Here is a 19,751-nt window from a genome sequence, read left to right on the forward strand (position 1 = left end):
TGCCAAACTTCCACTGCTCCACGCCCCCCTTCCCCAAGCCCGGCTGGTCACTCCTGTGCTTCTCTGGATCCGAGGAAGAAACTGTAATAAGCCTCTGACTCTGAACCTGACCTTTCAGCCTGAAGTGCCGCCTACTGACTCAGTCCGATTCAGTGCTGTCAGCTCCTCGTTGCAAGCATCACTGACGGTTTTGCCTGGAGGCCGTAGCTTAGACCACCTTGTCCCAAGTGTCTCATTTTCTGTCTGGTGTTACAGGGGCCTGTGAACATAGCTTGGGCTCCTCAATTCTAAGTACCTTAAGGGCAAAGACCTTGTCTGACGTTCCTAGTTGTGCGCCCCTGCCCCGTCAGCTTAGCACAGTAGCCCCCAGGCGGGTGTGATACTGCTCTCACACACCTCATGGCACGGACAGCATCTTCACTTTCTTCCAGTTTCCCCGGCTGCCTCCCCACCCCTAGGCAATGGCAGAGAAGAGAACATTTCCATCAGTCTGGGAAGAAACCGGGTTCTTTTATTTATTAATTTCTTTTCAGTGTAACAGTATTCATTGTTTTTGCACCACACCCAGTGCTCCACGCAACCCGTGCCCTCTCCAAGACCCACCACCTGGTTCCCCCAACCTCCCACCCCCCGTGAAACCAGGTTCTGTAAGCAGAACGTCACCAGAAAATAGAGACCACCGCATCTTGTGTGCTTTGCCTCTTGGAAACTGGCCGGAAGGGGTCTATGAGCATGAGCTGCAGAGAATTTGTCCTTTCTGCATCATCTCATGGACTTTCTGCCCAAACGCCAGTGGCTCACTGTCACCCAGCCCCATGCCCCATGTTAGAAGAGCTGCACAGCAGAAACGGCAAGCCACTAGGGCACACTGCCTTGCAACTAAAAGGGACAACGGGTCTCTGCTGATAAAGAGATGTGTGGGGGCACCTGCGTGACTCAATCGGTTAAACGTCTGCCTTTGGGTCAGGACATGATCCTGAGGTCCCGGGATCGAGCCCCACAACGGGCTCCCTGCTCAGCAGAGAGTCTGCTTCCTCCTTTGCCTGCCACTAGCCCTGCGTGAGCTCTCCCTCCCTCTTGCACCTGCTGGCAAATAAGTGGATAAAATCTTTAATAAAAAAAAAAAAAAAAAAAAGAGAGAGAGAGAGAGAGAGACGTGTCCACGAAAGAGTGTTTTATGAAAGAACAATGGAGGCAGGCACACCAGCTGTACTGGGCAGAGAACACGGTCATTTCCCGCTAGGGCCTGATGGGGTGAGGGGTGACAATTATTTAAGCTTTTAAAAAGTGTTTGCTTTACATTCTGCATCTCTCTTAAAGTTTCACCATGTGTTGGAATCTCCTGCTTTCCTTCTGTGGCTTCTACTCTAGTACTGCGTTGCACGGAAGTAAATCTAGTTTCCCAACATCGATTAGCAAATGGACTGTTGTTCCCCTACAGCTTCGATTACGTAGAAGGACGCTGGAATGCTAAGTAACCTGGCGGGTGTGGGGGGGGGGGGCGACAACGGACAGAACACCACGCAGCAGAGTATGAAGCTGCCTGCTTTAAGAAATTCCAGTCCAATCTGACAACGGGGGAAATGCCAGCTGTTTCCTCCACCCTCGAAGGATGTTAGTTTGCGGGTCCACAGAGGAGTTGGCGGCCGGGGAATGCACTGAGACGGGCCCAGTCTCCGGGCCGCATCAGTCGACCCTCCGCAGGTAACGAAAACTCCGCACGGTCCTTTCTATGGCGTCGTCCACGCTAACCAGTGGCCGGTAGCCCAGGAGCCGTTTGGCTCTCTCACAGCTGTAATAGTGGAATGTGCCAGCCAGTGCGACACGCATGGGTGTGAAAGTGGGCTGGAGCTGGATGACGGGACGCATCACCATCACCAGGAGGGCCAGCAAGAGGGCCAGGTAGTAGGCCACCCAGTAGGGGATGTGGTACTTGGGGGCCTCGTAGTTGAGGCCTGTCAGGATGCGGGACAGGAATGTCCAGAAAGGGATGGGTTCGTCATTGGTGATGTGAAATGCCTGGAGAGAGAACCAGAAGTTAGGAAGTGCTCCCTAGCTGGGGAGGTGGGCAGACCACACTTGGAACTCGGAGCGCAGGCGTACGCTGATCACTCAGCCTGGGACCAGTATTTTGGGAAGCTAGTGGCCTCTCCCCACCGGCCCACCCAGCATCTCTGATGTGCGAACGTCAGCCAGCGGCAGAGAGGTTTTTCTGATTGGGAGCTATGGGCAGACATAGGGTGTAGACAGGAAAGGTGAGTTTTCTCTGTGGGGCAGGATTTTTAGGTGAAGCTTAGATTGCACTCAGGAAGGTATGTTTGTTAATTTAATTTAATAATCATGTTAATTGTGGTGAAACTCCTTTTCTTGAAATGCAACAAGAGGTCACACACCATTTCTCAACTGTGCTGTATTTGGTCTGAAACATAAAGCCATACACTCACCGCCCCCTGCCACCCTAAGTGTCACAGGAGTGGGAAAACAGCAGAGGCCCGGGAGAAAAGTGAGACCTAAAGAGGGGGGTCCAAAGGTAGCAGTGAGAAACAAGGAAGGGGGGGCCCTATGAGTGGGAGGAGAGGGTGAGGGGGCCCTACTGTGCTCTCCCCTCTCCTCATGAGAGCCTCTTCCCGACATGTCTGTCCTGTGCTCCAGGTGCCAGACGCCAGGAGACTGAGATACATCCACCCCCACGGAGGGGCGAGAGGCATGAGCAAGGGTGGGCAGTGGGGGAGAAAACGTGAGATTTCCAGAATGACAAGGAGGGAAGGGGAGTAGCGAGCACCCCGCCAAATGTACATGGGGCCCTGCTGGAGCGGCCACGTCCACAGTGGGCATCCAGGTCACGTGGCCTGGAGAACTAGGCCCCGAACGCTCGGTCAATCCTGGCTCATCAGCTCTGGATGTGGGCTGTCCTGAGGGATGAGGCCCTGGAATTCACCACACTCCCGCCCACGGGGCATCAGCCTGGGACCGAGGGGGTCCTAAAGCAGATCTGCCAGGATGCAGAAGCATGAAGGCAATCAGCCAATGAACCCAATCGCAGGGACGCGCAGTCCGAAGACAGGCAGCCGCGCTTGCCTTACCTTCCCACTCCCAGCTGCATCTCGGGAGAGGTGCTCTGCAGCCAGGATGTGTCCATGTACCACGTTCTCCACAAAGGTGAAGTCCACCAAATTCTCCCCGTTTCTGTGGGCAGAAGGGGCATGGTTAAGGGACCAGGATTCCTGGGGCCCTCAGAGGGAGATGTAAGGGCCGAGCGACGAGTCTGAAAGCCCGGTCCCCTGTCTGCCCACCCTGGCACTGCCTGCTCTAGACTTCTATCTGAGCTGTAAGTCATCTTCAGCTCCCCCTGGACACTCAGGGCCAAGGGCTTGCTCTGGCCTCACACCATCCTACCATCTTTTTCTAATCCCGCAAAGCAAGAAGACAGGGCAGCAGGGGGTCAAAGCTACAGGCAGGGAGGCAAGGTGGCCAGGCAAACTAGAAAGCTGGGAGGAAGGCCTGGCACAGACTTTCCCCCGTTTCCAGAAGGTACCAAGGCTGCCAACACCTTCATTTCAGACTTCTTACCTCCAGAACTGAGAAAGCATTAATCTCTGTTGTTTTAAGCCCCTCGGTTTGTGGTCATTTGTTCAGGGCAGCCCCAGGAAACCCACACAGAGGGCAGCAGAGAAGGCAGCATTAGAGAAGAGCTAACCAAACAAGACTGATCTTTGTCAGGGGTCGGGGAGAAGACCAACGGCGGGCCCACTTACCCGATCATGAACTTCATCTTGCCCTTCCTGGCTGCCTCGATGAGGATGGGCACCAACTGGGGGTCCCTTGGGCCAAAAATGCCATGAGGGCGAATGGCCATGGTTAAGAAATTCCCCTCGGGATCATTGGCACCCAGGACTTCCTGTAAAGGAGCAGAAGGGACATGTCAGGGGACACAGAGGCTGAAACCATACCAGGCTGCTCTGGTATAATTTGGGGCTACTTCTCTATGCCATCCACTGATGGGAGACACAGCAGGGTCGAAACCAGTATGATCAGGGGCCCCTGGCTGGCTCAGCCAGTAGAGCATGTGACTGTCGATCTCAGGGTTTTGAGTTCAAGCCCCACCTCGGTCACAGAGCCTACTTAAAACAACAACAACAACAACAACAACATCAAAGAGAAAGGCCTGGTTTGGGTTCAAAAACTAAAATGCACAAATGCAGTCAGGAGAAGACGAGCCTTGGCCGCAGTCTGTGGAAAAGATCGGAGGCTTCCAGAGCCTCTGCCCTTCTTGCCTTAGGTTCCATGTGCTCGTTCCCACCAGTCCTGAGCTGTTCTGGTCAGTTCTGAGTACCACCCCCTAGGAAGGGACTCTGATGAACCCAAGTGGGCCAGGAAGAAGGGGCTGAGAAGGTAAAAGGTCTGGGAGAAACAGGTCAAGTCTTTAAGATGTGTCCTGTGAGGCTCAGTGGACAAACCAGAACTTAAGGGGTTAAAGTACAAAGAGGTTTTGCCTCAAAAGTAACAAAACATCCTGAATGATTTGTTATGTTATTGGTCAAAATGGTGACCATGACAGTTCCTACCTAGATGGGACTGTGCACTTATGACAAGACGTATGTCACTTGACTCGGGAAGTATGTGCTTGATAAGGACACTTACTGTAAGGCCTCACCTAGGATTTCTACTCTATGGTGGCAAAATTCCTGTGCACATTTTGGTTCCAGTGACGTTAAGCTACTTGACTGAGTTTACCATCAGGCGCCCAAAGTCAATGCAAGTGAGACACCGATGGGCTGAGAGCCATGGCTGTCCCTTGCAGCTCCTGAGCACAGGAGGTGGGAGTCTCGGTGCCTGGATGAGAGTACACGGGGCCCGGCAACAGCCTCGGTGCTTCCGGGTTAAGTCCTCGCAGGGGGGAGCTCTGGACAGCTCCCTGTGCTCCTAGGAGCAGGCTGGCAGAACCTGGAGACGGGACTCGGACTTACAAAAGGCCAGGCTTCTGCCCCTGGATTGGCGAGGCCCTTGTGCCTGCGCACAGACGAGTTCTCCTGGAACTTCCTGACCTGGAGTGACAGCAAACAGATGGGAAGCAACTGGCTCTCGGGCGGCTCAGAGGAATTCACGCCAACAAGCACTAAGCTCCAGCTCCACGTGGGACATGCTGCAAACACCTGGGAGAGGCACTCGCAGCTTCCCCAGCTAAGGCAAGTTGTCTGTGGCCCACGAGCATCCATGGCCTTCAAGTGAGTCTGTCCTTACAGTAATATTCTCCTTGGACGCTAGTGGTGGGGCTAGCTGCTCTCAGAGGCCCTGCAGCCCTGGTGCCCATTACTCAATGCAGACTGCTGTGAGAATCAGGTGCTCCCCGGCAAAGTGGGCCTGCCGGGTGGGAACGTGTACTTTCCCCAGTACTTTTCCTTAAAATAAAGCAAGATCCTTTCATGGCTTAATTTAAATAAGGGAGGGGGGCAAGAGTGCCCCTAGGAAGGTGTGTTCAAATGAAAACACTTGCGTGTTAAGCCCAAGTTCTGCCTGTGTGCTTGGGGTCATCATAAATTGCTGCTGATTTCTACGGCAACTGCTGACCTTGCATGGCCTAGAGGCTGTGTGGGTCCGGGTCCCTCCCAGCGACACGGCCTCAAGATGCAACTGAATCCCTGTGCATCAGCTGTCCTCCGGCATAGCCTGCTGCTGCCGACAGTGTCCCCCTTACGGGCTCCTTGTGAAGCTTAAACGAGGTACTTCCTGTACAATACTCAGACCTCTGTCTGGTCACATTAAACTATTGGCATTGTTTTTAAAGTTGAATTTCAGCCCCAAAGTTCACTTCCCAAGTTAGGTATGCAGGCTTGAGAACACTAAGGGCATAAATGCTTTTCTTAAAAATCTAAACCATCTAGATGTTCATGGAACTTGCTTGTCACTCAACCAGTTCTCAGGTACATACTCTCTCCTGTAAGATTTTTGTCTCCGTGTAATAGTCAATGGGTCTCACAGCGTAAGGGAGGTCTTCAGTTCCATTCTTGATGTTGACACCCTCAAAAATGACACTGGCACTGCTGGTTAAAATGAGTTTCTGGCAGAAGAGAAAGGAAGATTTTAAAAATACAAGTAAGAAATGATCACTATTTAAAGAAGCTGATGGTCGTACATGAAAGAAAATTAAATGGCCCAGAAATGATTTATTGCTTTTCGGGCCTTCTTAAAATAATTCAAAGCTCACCTTTTTCTGTAGCTACGTGGATCTGACACACATTCTATTACACTCTAAAACAGTGGATTTCACCTTTTTTGTCTGCTATCACTACTGAGAGATGGTACAGACTTCCATTATTTGTGGTATCTCAGTATGGGAATGATTCCTCGAGGGAGAAGGATAGCCCGCAAACTCCGAGGGTCATGTCTGTCTCAAAGAGATGCTTTGTGATTCTAAGGCCAACCCTGCCATGTCAGCACATGAACACATGCCCACTTGAGGGCGCCTGGGTGGCTCAGAGGGTTAAGCCTCTGCCTTTGGCTTCAGGTCATGGTCTCAGGGTCCCGGAATCGAGCCCCGCATCGGGCTCCCTGCTCAGCAGGGAGCCTGCTTCCCCCCTCTCCACCTGCTGCTCTGCCTACTTGTGATCTCTCACTTCGTCAAATAAATAAATAAAATCTTTAAAAAAAACCCCAAAGTTGTTCTCCTCTGCCATTATTATTTTTAGTAGTCTCATTTATACATATTGATTTCTTACAAGGGTCTCAGCTTCTAGTCCTCTGGTTAAGGGCAGCGCCCAATACTGAACACCATTAGCTCGAATCATAGCTTTACCACTTTTACTCGACATTGTACTGAAGTCCTAGCAGGCACAGTGGGTTAAGACAAACAAGGAATAATTTGAAAAGAAGAGACAAAACTATCGCCATTCACAGATGTTGTAAATGTCTACGTAGAAAACATTATGAACATAAAGAAAACTTTACAGTTAGAGTTCAGCGGTACTGGGGAGTACAAAATCAATATACAAAAACCAACTGTGTTTCTGTGCGTTAGCAATTAAAAATGTAATAGGAGAGATATTACTTCAATAACCAAAAATTAGGTTCAGAGGGATAAACTTGACAGAGGATGTGTAAAACCCTTCTGAAGTAAAGGGTAAAAGTAGTAAAAGGCATTCGCGAGAAAGAGGTGATGTGTCTGTGGATACGGAGACGCAGTATCGGCAAGGTATCCGTGCTCTCCCAAACTGCCTTTAAATTTGATGCAGTTACAGTAATGATTCCAAGAGGAACTTGACAGGTTGATTCTACAATTTAGATGGACAAGCAGAGAGCTAAGAACAGCCGGGCAGATCCTGAAGAACACGGCTGGGGGTGGCTTGTCCTAGCAGTTACTGAGATTCATCCCACGGCTTGCTTGTGAGGGCAGAGCGCGGTGGCCCGACCGGGCGGGAGAGGGTGCTGCCACAGAGCCAAGCGAGGCACCGGCGGGAGGAGCGGATGGATCACGGGATAAATGGTGCCGAACAACAAAAATTCAATCGGTACCTCAGACCCTACAGAAACGCAAATTCCTGGTGGATTAAAGATTAAATGTGCAAAGTAACACTTTAAACCTTTGGGGAAAAAAACCCCAAATCAAATACTCTTTTGATTTCAGTCTTATCAAATGTTTCCTAAATACAACACGAAAGCCATTTTTTTTCCTTTTTCTTTTCATTCGAGAGAGAGAGAGGGAGCATGAGATGGTTAAGTCTCAAAAACATAACATTGGGGGAAGAAAGCAAGTTGCAGGAAGATAAGAGTCAAGATATCATTTCTATAAAGTTTATAATTTCATAGAAACTGATAACTTATATTGTGGCTGCGCCTGGAGCAGAACAGCAAGGATAAATCCGGATTCAGAACGCTGGTTCCCCAGGGGTGGGCAAGGACAGCAAAGGCCTCGAGAATGGACACACGTGGAACTTGAATCCCACTGGTGACATTACTGAAATGCTGTGATGACTATATGGGTGCTATGTCATTCCTGAATCTTTTCTGGATAACAAGGTTATTCCATTTAAAAAAACAGCAGCCAGGAAATTCCAAAGCTCTAGTTACACAAGCATGGTGTAGACTAAGGAGGCCCGGATTTGCCATCAGAGGGTCTGAGCCGAGTCCCACCTCTTTCATTTACTAGCAAAGGGCTATTTCCTCACCTCTTAAGTGACATTAGTAGCTCCCGGTTACCTATGAAGGAGCAAATCAGGGGACAACTGCAGGGCAAAGTTTCTTGCCATTTGCAAAGCATAAGGGGTGGTTTTGACCCTGATCCTTCCTTTCCAGGGCACTGAGCCCTGAAGAGCTTCTTCCTCAGATGTTCTTGCTGGGCCAGCTGATGACGCCGGGGGCCCCATCAGGGTGAGCCTGAGAACCCGCATTTGTAACAAAGCATGAGGTAGAAATTTATAGCTCCTCAGGTCTGAGTTATAACAGGTTTCTACTGGTGAAAAGTAAATAGTTTGAAAATAGAGGCAGAGTCTGGGAAGAAGTATGGCAGTTCCTTGAAAGGTTAAACACAGAATGACTGTGTGACCCAGGAACTCCACGTCCGGGTCTCTACGCAAAAGAACTGCAAGCAGAGACGGGAGCAGGTACTGGCACAGCCACGCTCCTGGCAGCACGATGCACGATACTTTCTCAAAAGTGGAAACAACCCAAGCGTCTACTGGTGGATGAATGGCTAAACAAAATGTGGTCTATCCACGCAATGAAATATTCAGAGACACGGTACGACATGGATGAACCTAGAACACATCATACTGAGTGACATAAGTTAGACAGAAAGGTACAGATACCATGTATGAGTCCACTTCTTTGACATCTCTAGCTTCATGGAAACAGAATGTAGGACGGTAGGTACCCAAGGGCTTGGAGAGGAGGGGGTGGGGAGCTGAGGCTTAATGGGGATGGAGATTCAGTGTGAGAAGATGAAAGTTCAGGAGGATGATGGGGATGTTTGCACAGCAATATGAATGCACTTGATGCCACTGAGCTGTAAATTAAAAAATGGTTAAGGGGCGCCTGGGGGGCTCAGTTGGTTCCCTCCCTCTGCCTGCGCTCTCCCACTCCTTCTGTCAAATAAGGAAATAAATAAAATCTTTTAAAAAATGGTTAAAATGGTAAATTGTATGACATTTATTTAACCACAATAAAAAATAAAAGCAATATCAACACTTTTATGGCTCTTAACCAAAGACTAATAAGCCTTAGGCTCCTCAAATGGTCTATTGACATGCAGCTCACGTTGGCCCAGCAGCAAATAGGACTCAGTTTCTAGAATCTGCATAACAATCTAGGAAGCAAGCCTGGCTAGGCCCAGGGAGAGAATGAGAAGAATCCTGGCTCCCACACTTAGGAAGGGCCATGACATGCTCCTGACGGCACTCACTCCGCTTTCCCCTTACCTGAACCCCAGCTGCTTTACAAGTTTCAATGACATTCTTGGTGCCAATGTAATTCACTCTATAAAAGAGTTCCTTGTTGTTACTGGATGGTGGGGGTGATGCACAGTGGAAAACTGTGCTTACACCTTTCAGAGCTGGGTACAGATCCTGGAAAAGCAAACAAAGACAAAAAAAAAATCACTCCCACATTAGACAAGTAAACAGCCTCCTCACATTCCCTCTGTCCAATCTGTGGCATGCAGGTGTCTTGCCCTTTTATAATTCTGTAATTAACATGAAAATGCATCTCATTGTAATTAACATGAAAATACATCTCATTGTAAAAGAGTCAAACAAAGTACCTAGGATGGAAACCATGTTGTCCCTTCAATGGCCTCTCTCCATTGACTGGTCCCCAGTAAAAACTGGGTTAGGGCTTTAGAAACCTGTGGGATCCAGAAGAAGGTAATATCTGTACCTCTGTGCACCATGGGGGTGGGGGTGTGTGACAATACAGGACACCTGGGGGTAAAAGTCTTGGGAAAATAGATACAAATTATGAATCACATGAAAAAGTTCCATACCATGAAAGACAGTGCAAATAGCCAATACAGGGAGTATCCCTTTCTGTGAAAATAGATACAGAACAGCAAGCTGAAAGGGAATGAAAACACGTCCATTTGATTTACTGCTAAAAGGAACCAAAACTCCTGGGAGCAATGGCTGATTGCAGATCTGGGTCAGGAAATAGACAAGAAAAGCCAGGAACACCTTGTCAAATCAGAAAGTAAGGAAACTAGCCAAGACTCCTAGGGTCCTGTCGAACTCAAGAGTCAACTTGAAGAGGCTCTCACTGTCCCAAGAAGGGACAATTTGATCACCAGTAAGAATAAGAATTCGTTCTATAAACTAATGAGTAAAGGGAAGGCCAAGCAAAGAACTGAATCAATAAAGAAAGATAGTATGTCACCATATTCTGAAACGTTCATTTGGTAATAAGATCTAAGAATGACCATCAATAGATTAACATTACTAAAAGAAAGACAATCATGAGTTATGTGCCTAGATTCGATGATTATTAATATTTTCCATAATTGTCTTTGTGTAGATAATGGACATATGATTTTTTTTGAAACCATTAGAGAGTGAGTTGCAGGCAATGTACCACTTTGCCTCTAAGCTCTTCACTATGTATCTTCTAACAACAAAGACATTTTCCTAAATACTGCTAAATAAGGATCACATACAAGAAAGGTTACAGGATAGGACACTCTTTTCCAATAATCAGTCTATATACAAATTTCCCCCATTGTCCCAATAATGTCCTTTAAAGGCATTTTTATATTTCGATCCAGGATCCAGTCACAGATCATATTACATTTAGTCCTCCTATCTCTTCTGTCTCTTTGAATCTGGAACATTCAGTGATGATTCTTGCCTGGAACGATTATTAACATACTGGTTGTAAAATGGTAAAATCCCAATTTTTACTTTTATTAGTTGACATTCCTCTGTAATGTAGATGCTCCCCTTTCTCTATATAACTTTTCTTTTTAGCATTTCCATGGACACATGGATTCTTCTTTTATTCAATGCATTACAATCCACTACTGTTGTCTTTTGCGAGGTTTAAAACATCCCAAATTTGGCCAGTAGGGGTTCTTGAAGTTGGTTCTTACATTCTTTTGATATGTTCCCATTAGTTTTTGAACACATTTAAAAAAAAGTAGGCTCCATGTTCAGAATGGAGCTCAATGTAGGGCTTGAAATCACAGCCCTGAGATCAAGACCTGAGCTGAGATCAAGAGTCAGACACTTAATAGACTGGGCCACCCAGGTGTCCCTGAGCACTTTCTAATTCTGTCTTAAGAAAACGTTTCAGGCTCACTTGGACCACCCCCCCCCCCCCCCCCCCCCGCTCAGAGTCCTGAATGGGAGCCCTGTTTTCTTTTATGGGCAATTTTGTCTAGCAATGAAAATCTGAGCATTAGATATGCTGATTGCTATTGGTGCTCCAGAAGAAAAAATGGAACCAGAGTCATATCCAGCTTTTAGTCCACTAGAAATATAGTAATACAAGGCACAGCTGTGACTTTAAATTTAGTAGGACCCACATCAAAAGTAAAAAGAAACAGATGAAAATAATTATAACATATTTTAATATAAGATTATCCAAAATATTATCCCTTCGACATGTAATCAATAGAAAAATCATTTATGAGTTATCTGTATTCCCTTTTTCTATTCGAAGTCTGCTTTACTGAACAGTGCAGTCCTAGGTCTTCCAGTTTGGAGGGAACACTAGGGGACAGAGGGACATAGCAAACAAAACCATGGGGATGCAATCTGCGAAATCTAGTCCCTGGGAAATGTTGTGGGACAATAAGCACAGTTTTAACTAAACATCGGTTATTCGACAAACAAAACGGGAAGGGGAACTTATAGAAGAGACTTAACTAGGTCAATCAACTTCAATGTTTTCACCTTTTTGGCTCCTTATTTGGAAAAAAATCTACATAAAAATTCTTATTAGACATTCAGGGATATTTGAACACAGGCTGGAGATAAAGGAATTGTCAGAGTGTTTTAGGTGTAGTCATGGAATTGTGTTTTTAAAAAGGCTCCTTTAAGGAGCACTTGGGTGGCTTAGTCGGTTAAGCAACTGCCTTCAGCTCAGGTCACGATCCCGGGGTCCTGGGATCGAGTCCCGCATTGGGGTCCCTGTTCTATGGGGAGTCTGCTTCTCCCTCTGCCTCTGCCTCCCGTCTCTCATGAATAAATAAATATTTTAAAAATGCAAAAAAAGGGTTCCTTTAAGTCTTGCAAAAGTGGGGGGGGGCACATGGGTACAGTCAGGTAAGCGTCAGACTCTTGGTTTTGGCTCAGGTCTCATCTTGGGGTCGGAAGATCAAGCTCCCTGGGCTCCACGCTCAGTGTGGAGTCTGCCTGAGATTCTCTCCCTCTCCCTCTGCCTCTCCCCCACTCATGCTCTTTCCTCCTCAAATTAATAAGTAAATCTTTAAAAAGGCTCCTTATCTTTTAGAGACAAATACTGAAATATTTATAGAAAAAATGATAATGGTGCCTGGGGTTGGCTTCAAAATAATCTGAGGGAGGCGTGGGGATATAGGTGAAGCAAGACTGTCCATGAGTGGACACGAAACAGGAAACCTATAAAATATTACAAAGACAGAAAGTGAAAGAACATATGAGGGAGAAACTAACAGACATGGAGCTTATAATGAAGACTCTACTGTATGTCCGGTAAGGCTTCCAGAAAGAAACAACAGAGAGAATGGAGGTAGAGTCAATATTTGAAGAATTTTCCAGAAATGAGGAAAGGCGTGAGTCCTCAGATTTTTAAGGCCCACTAGCTGTTGAGTGGGTTTTAAATATAAAACTAAAACGTAGACCCAGACATATTCTCTACAAAACACATGGGGTCAAAAAGAAAACCCTAAAAGGCACGAGAGCTAAACCCGGCTGAACCTCAGAGGAATGATGAGCAGATTGAGCACCGGGAGGAATAATTATGAACCTAAAATTCCGCCCCCCTCCCAGCAAATCAGCATTTATGAGAGAGGGTGGAATAAAGACATTCTCAGGCACACGAGGATTCAGCTCAGTGCCCAGATATTCAGTGAGAGATGCTAAAGGAAATGCTTCAGGAAGAAGAAGGAACCTGGGAGAAAGAAATGGGGAGTAAGAAGTACTGATGAATGAACTCAAGAATATGGCACAAAACCCAAGTGGTAACTTTCACACGCATTTCTGAATGTCCTTCACCCTCTTCATGGCCTCCTGAGTTTGGACTTCACAATCCATCATTGCGGTCTCGGCCTTGCCCATGTCTGTCTTCACCAAGCTGGTCGGGCAAACTCCGGCCCTGGTTAAGAGCGACTCTCTCCTTGTCTCTGCAGGTGCCTGAGAGCAACACACCATGGTAGCGGGTGTCACTTTGAGTTTGTGTTTACAACAAATCTGTAAACAAATACTAGCAACACCATCACAGGAGCAGTTCGGAGGGAAGCTGAAGTTTGCTATGGAGCTTCATGTCCTTTGAGGGGACCCAGCAGTGATCCGAAGAGACAATATCCCTGCCTTCATGGAGCTTATCTTCTGTGGGGGCGGTGGGCAGAGAAACCAGGGTACATCAGACACAGGGTACATCAGGTAGTACCAAGTGTCATACAGAAAGCTAAGGTAGAATAAAGGCGATCTGGAGAGACTTAAACAAATTTAGGGAGCAAGCTCTGTGGTTCACAAAGAGCACTCCTGGCGGAAAGAGCAGTGAGTCCGAAGGTCCTGAGGCAGAAACGCAGTTGGTGAGTTTGAGGAGTAGGAAAGATGCCAGTGTGCCTGGAGCACTGAGTGAGTATAGGACAGGGTGAGGCCAGAGAGGGAGTGAGGCAGATCATGCAGGGCCTCGAAGGTGATGATAAGGGCCTATACGTTTGCGCTAAACAGAACCGGACCACTGGAGGCTTCTGAACAGAGGGGCATCACGATTGGACTCACGCATTAACAAGGTGGTGGCTGGGGCCAGCACGGTAACAAAGGAAGGAGTGAGAAGTCACTGGACTGGGGATCTATTCTGAGAGTTCAGTGGACACAATCTGCTGATGAATGGGATGGAGGGTACAAGGGTAAATCTAATGTTTTTGGCCAAAGCAGCTGGAAGGGCAGAGTGGGCCATTTACTGAGACGCACAGGACTCTAGTAGGTTCGCTGTAGTGGGGGCGGGGGCTCATAGCAGGGAACCAGGAGCTGAACTGTGAACTGTGAACACGGCAAGTACAAATGTCTCTTATGTATCCACACAGAGATGTGCAGCAGGCAGCCGGATGGACACGAGTCCAGCAGAGCTCCAGGCTGCAGATCTCAAGCTGGAGCTTGTCAGCCCCGACACTGTCCTTTGTCTGTGAGCAGGGGACGGAGGGCTTCGCTTGGACACCGAGTGTGCTCAGAGAAGGAAAGAGGTGTAAGCAGTGAGCTCTGGAGCCTGCTACATTCAGATATTACAGAGCTAATGAGGCAGAACGGCAGGAGGAGAAATGGGCAAGTGGGGTGTCCTAGGCTTGGCCACTGGATTTGGTTGCCTCCAGGTCCTTGGCGGCTGTGACAGGGGTTGCTGGTGACAACCTCACGGGAGTGCGTGCAACAGACAGTGGAGGGAAGCAGTCACAGGCGGCAAACGGCGCTTTGAGCTCTCCCGAGACGGCGGAGAGAAGTGGGCGCGCACACCAGGGTATTTTGCTTTCTTAAGACGGGTGATCCTGCAACGTGTCTGTGTGTTGTTGGCTACGACTGGGTGGAGAAGGACCCATTGCTGATGCGGGAGAAGAAGAAGACCAGAGTCCCCAGGGGGGCTGGCTAAAGGCCGTGGTCAGTAGAAAGAGGCAGAAACCTTGTATTTTGGTTTTAAAGAGTTCATTGATTTATTTGACAGACAGAGATCACCAGTAGACAGAGAGGCAGGCAGAGAGAGACAGGCGCCAGCTTTTGCTTGGTCTTCAGCCAGCCTCGTGCTCCCTCATCCCCCTGAGACACCCAGGTGCCCCAGAAACCTTGTATTCTCTTCTCCATCCCTGTTCAGCTGCCCAGAGGCTCCCAGGGAGGAGGGAGAATCGGATTTAAACACGGCTGGGGTTACGCCGAGGAAGTTCTCCCATCCAACACTGGTCTAGGTCCTGCTGCAAAGGTATCTCACAGCTGGGGCTGACACCCGTCATCAGCTGACTCCCAGGACCGGAGAGTACCCTCCGTGCTCTGGGTGGGCTTCACCTACTCACTCAAAGGCCTTAAGAGCAAACCCTGAGGTTTCTGTAAGAAGAAAGTCTGCCTCAGGACTGGAGCAGCACGTCTCGCCCGAGTCTCCTGCCTGCCGGCTTGCCCTGCAAATCTGTCTTGCCAGCCCCACAATCACACGAGCCAATTTCTTTCCCTAAATCTCATTCACTCCCACCCCCACCCCCGCCACTTCCTCTCTGTCCACATACACACGCACCGTACGGCTGATTCTCTGGAGCGCCCTGACTGACGAGAGAGACAAGAAAGAGGCAAGGCGGCTAAGTGTTACGCAAGGCAGCGAGTCAGTCGGGGACTTCAAGGCAGTGAGGACACAGACGGGGTGAAGGGGGCGGGGCAGCGGCAGCTTCCCGACCTGGTCCAGGCACCGAGGGCCCGAACAAGAAAGACAGCAGCTGCTGCTCAGAGTGGGGGGCCGGCCAGGGAGATCGTGGAGAGGACACACTTACTGGTGACAACAGGCTCTGGGGTGGCCTGGAGGCCAAGAGTGAATGAGAGGAGGCCAAGGCGAGGTGGGTCATGTGTGTGAACACTGAGCTCATCTCACTAAGAAATGAGAAGGAGCCACCTGGGAAAGTTGGGCAAGGGAGCAGGTGCCCGCCGAGGACCGTCACAGGGAAGGACACTGGGGTATGTACAGTCTGCCGGCATCCCCCACACAGCCAGAGGGACCTCGGGGCAGTGAGGAAGTGGCAGTGGCAGACAAGGAAGACTTCCACCCCATCTCCAGGCTCAGAGGCGTGGGCGGTGTGGGAGGGAAAAGAGCCCGGAGGGGAAGCCCTATCTTAAAATTCAAAGCAACAAAACCATAGCAAAGGATGCCAAAGCCAAGGAAAAAAGATCACTGATGGGCTAAGGGAAGCTATCTGTGACACAGCATTCCAGATAGAAAGGAATTACAGAGCCATAAGAAAAACAAAGTAAGCCAAACACAAATGGACAAAGGTCACTGACAGGCAACCTCACAGACCATCAACAAAGAGCCAGAGCCTGGCATCCTGAACAGGGAGGGCACATGCCTGTAAGCCTCACCTAGGTACGATGCCACACCTTTCAGAATGGTGACACCAGAAAGTCTAACTACATCAAATGTTGGCAAAGACGTACAATAATGGCGATCCGACCTACCACGCTGCTGGTGTGAATGGAAAATTGGCATAGCAGCTTTGCTGAGCAATAGGGCAACATCTAATAAAATTCAAAATGTTAATACCCTTATGACACAGATAAAGCTTGCAAACGTGATGCTCCGTGAAAGAAGCCAGTCACAAAAGCACAGATATTGCATCACTCCACTTAGATAGGCACCTCCAGAGAGACGGGAGATGAGCGCTTGCCAGCGGCTGGGAGCGTAGTAGAGGAGAAGGGGAACGACTGCTAATGGGCCTGGGATTTTCTTCTCGGTGGACGAAAGTGCTCGGGAATGAGACAGAAGCGACTGTCACACAACTCTGTGAATACACTAACAACCACTGAGTTGTATATTTTAAAAATGTTAAATTTACAGAATGTGAAGCAAATCTCAATTAAAAAAACTCCTGAAAACCAGCAATTGCACTTCTGGGCATTACAGGGGACCCTTGAACAGTATGGGTCTGAACTGCACGGGTCGCCTTATATGTAGTTTTTACATAAATACAGTACAGTGCCATGAATGTATTTTCTCTTCCTTATGGTTTTCTTTTTCCAATTTTTGTTTCGATTCCCTTCCTCATGTTTTTCTTCATAACATTTTCATTTCTGTAGTTTACCTTATTGTAAGAATACAGTATATAACACATACAACACACAAAATGTGTGCTAATTGACTGTTTATGTTATCAGCAAGGCTTCTGGCCAAGAGATTACTGGGGACTCCCCAAGCTTTTGGGGAGTCAAAAGTTGTACACAGATTTACAACTGCATGGGGGTCCATGCCCTGACCCATGTTGTCCCAAGGCCAACGGAATACTCTGGAACAGCAGGAGGCACGCTATAGCTGGTGGACAACTTTGTTTGCAAATAAAGGTGTCCTGGCCCACGGCCACACCCACTCATTTATGTGCGGAGCTTGGCTGCTTTTCCAGTACCACGGCAGAGTAGAGTTGTAATGACCCAATGCGGGTTAGGTTCTTTCCTGTAACTTCAAAATTTTTCAAAAACATGTTTGTTTGTTTTTTTAAACAATGTGGCTGCCTGTGAGTCGGGCAAGCCTGTAGTTTCCTTCTGGGGGCCTGTGGAACCCTGACAAGGCTGGGGGGTGCATTACCTGTTGGCTGCAGAGGTCTCCCAGGAAGAACTGCACCCGGGGATTGTCGAACCCCTGCCGCATATCAAACACATTGACAGTGTAGCCTCTTGCCAGCAACTGCTCCACCATGTGCTGCCCCAGGAATCCAGAACCTCCGATAACTGTGCACTTAGCAGCCTGCAGAAAGAAAGGGGTGGTCGGCAGTACAGGAGCACTGGAAGCTACAAAGCGCGTCCCGCTGTTTGCACTTCTGGAGCTCCATTGCCAGTGGGACCCTCATCTCCTGGGGTCAGTTAAGAAGGAAAGAAAGAGAGCAAATGAGAGCAAGATAGATGTGGCTGGACTGGATGATCTCATACACGCACGCCGCACATTTAACGAAAGGAGCAGGAGGCATCTCTGGAAAGAATGAAACTACCAATGATCAAAATTGGACAATACAAAACCCCTCAAAGCGACAGCTTCTTGCTCCTAATAACTGATCCCTGGGCACTTCTAAGGCATAAGAAACAGAACCAAAACAGAACAACATGCCACCCACTCAACGGACAATGTCCACTTAAACCATCAGAGAGAAGAAAGCAAGGTCTCTATGCTCACGGGACAAAGGCCCTTACCCTCCCTAACCAGTCCAGGGCTGGGCTGCGTGACTTCAGGCTCGATGCCTACCCACTCCCTGCCTTAGTACATCCAAGACTGCTGCTGTCTGGCAGGACCTCCTGAGGGGTTGCAGGGAGGATCGGCAAACTGTTCATCAGCCAGGCCCAGGGCTTTCTTTTTCCTTCTCTGAGCCCTGAGCAAGTTGAGGTATCAGGAAGAGCCGTGGGGTTTACATTTCAGCTTTTGCAACTTGTGCCCGTTCTTAGTTACATTCCAATTCTGCTAACTGGGGATAATGGAAGGACAGAGCCCCAGATGCGGGCACTTCAATACTCTGACACCGGGGAGGCGGTGGAAAACAACTGCGTCTGCTGCATGCTGATTGAGCCGGCTCCAAGTGTCTCTGAAGGCACACCTTGGGGGTCTTTTGGAAACCATATCTGGGCTTCCTGAAGATGACAAATCCCCAATCTCTCCCCCTAAGCTCATCAGAGCTGGGAGTGTGGAAACGGAAGACATTAAAGATGTGGTCCATAGATACAATGGAATATTACGCAGCCATCAGAAAGGATGAATCCCCAACATTTGCATCAACATGGACGGGACTGGAAGAGATGATGCTGAGTGAAATCAGTCAAGCAGAGAGAGTCAATTATCATAGGGTTTCCCTTATTTGTGGAGCATAACAAATAGCATGGAGGACATGGGGAGATGGAGAGAAGGGAGTTGGGGGAAATTGGAGGGGGGTAGGAACCATGACAGACTGTGGACTCTGAGAAACAAATTCCGGGTTTTCGAGGGGAGGGGTGGGGGGATGGGTGAGCCTAGTGGAGGGTATTACGGAGGGCACGGATTGCATGGAGCACTGGGTGTGGTGCATAAACAAGGAATCTTGGAACATGAAAAAAATAAAATTAAGGTGTTTAAAAAAATCCCGATTAGAAAACAATCAACCAACCCCTCTATTTGTTTCTTTACTGGAGTCCCTTGGGCCACCTGGAGGTGGCTCTGGAGCTTTGGCATCATTGGTTCAGGCCTGCATAATCTACTGACATGACCAGCCTTGCCATTCCCACCCCCCCCAACCAAATGATCTCCTGAACCCATTTCTGTCTAGGTTTTGTTTTGATTACTCCCATATACATGTCATCATACCATGGTAAATAATTTGCACTCTGACTCAAATTTTGACTTTCTGCAGGACACAAACTTAACTATGCAATTCCATTTGATCCTCATGTGGGCTACCCCTTCTCCTTTCCTCAAGTCATCTGTACAGGAAAATGCAGTTTTTTTAGATAAGTCCAAGCCTCCCTGCTCCCCAAACTGATTTTTCACGGCTTACTAAAAGTTTGCCTGAATCCAAAGGTGTTCACTCTAGACATGTTTTGATAGTATCCCAAAGGATTTCAGATTATTTTGGTTATATTATCTGGCATCTCTAGTTACAGTTGTTTCAAAGTTTGATGGTCTAATTTTAAAAAAATCAAATAATCTTTCTATTATGTCCAGTGTAATTTCATTTCATGATTTTAAATGTGGACAATCCTTTTTTAAAAAAAGATTTATTTATCTGAGAGAGAAGGAGAGAGCATGTGCATGTGGAGGGAGGGGAGAGACTTTTGTAATGATGGGGACTTAACTGGCATTTATCTCAGAGAAGTCAGGTATGCAATGGGGCAATGTCTCCAATCACACCTGTAATACTACATGGTTAGAGATCG

The 19,751-nt window shown here is 48.2% G+C and overlaps 1 protein-coding gene across 3 annotated transcripts in view; it reads right to left on the reverse strand.

The window, feature by feature from the left end:
• Positions 1-489: 489 nt before the first annotated feature.
• Positions 490-19,751, reverse strand: part of NSDHL (NAD(P) dependent steroid dehydrogenase-like) — a 29,884-nt gene continuing 10,622 nt past the window's right edge. For 2 of the 3 annotated variants that reach the window (XM_059384994.1, XM_059384995.1), the window contains 6 exons: positions 17,446-17,604; positions 9,411-9,557; positions 5,930-6,058; positions 3,756-3,898; positions 3,084-3,186; positions 490-2,019 (listed from right to left, as the gene is read on the reverse strand). In XM_059384994.1, coding sequence (XP_059240977.1) covers positions 1,687-2,019; positions 3,084-3,186; positions 3,756-3,898; positions 5,930-6,058; positions 9,411-9,557; positions 17,446-17,604 — 1,014 coding nt within the window. In that variant the 3' untranslated portion in view covers positions 490-1,686. The remainder of the gene's footprint in view (positions 2,020-3,083; positions 3,187-3,755; positions 3,899-5,929; positions 6,059-9,410; positions 9,558-17,445; positions 17,605-19,751) is intronic. The other variant, XM_059384996.1, reaches the window with a different exon arrangement.

This window comes from Mustela nigripes, chromosome X (genome assembly GCF_022355385.1).
Source record: "Mustela nigripes isolate SB6536 chromosome X, MUSNIG.SB6536, whole genome shotgun sequence".
In the NCBI taxonomy this organism is placed as follows: Eukaryota; Metazoa; Chordata; class Mammalia; order Carnivora; family Mustelidae; genus Mustela; species Mustela nigripes.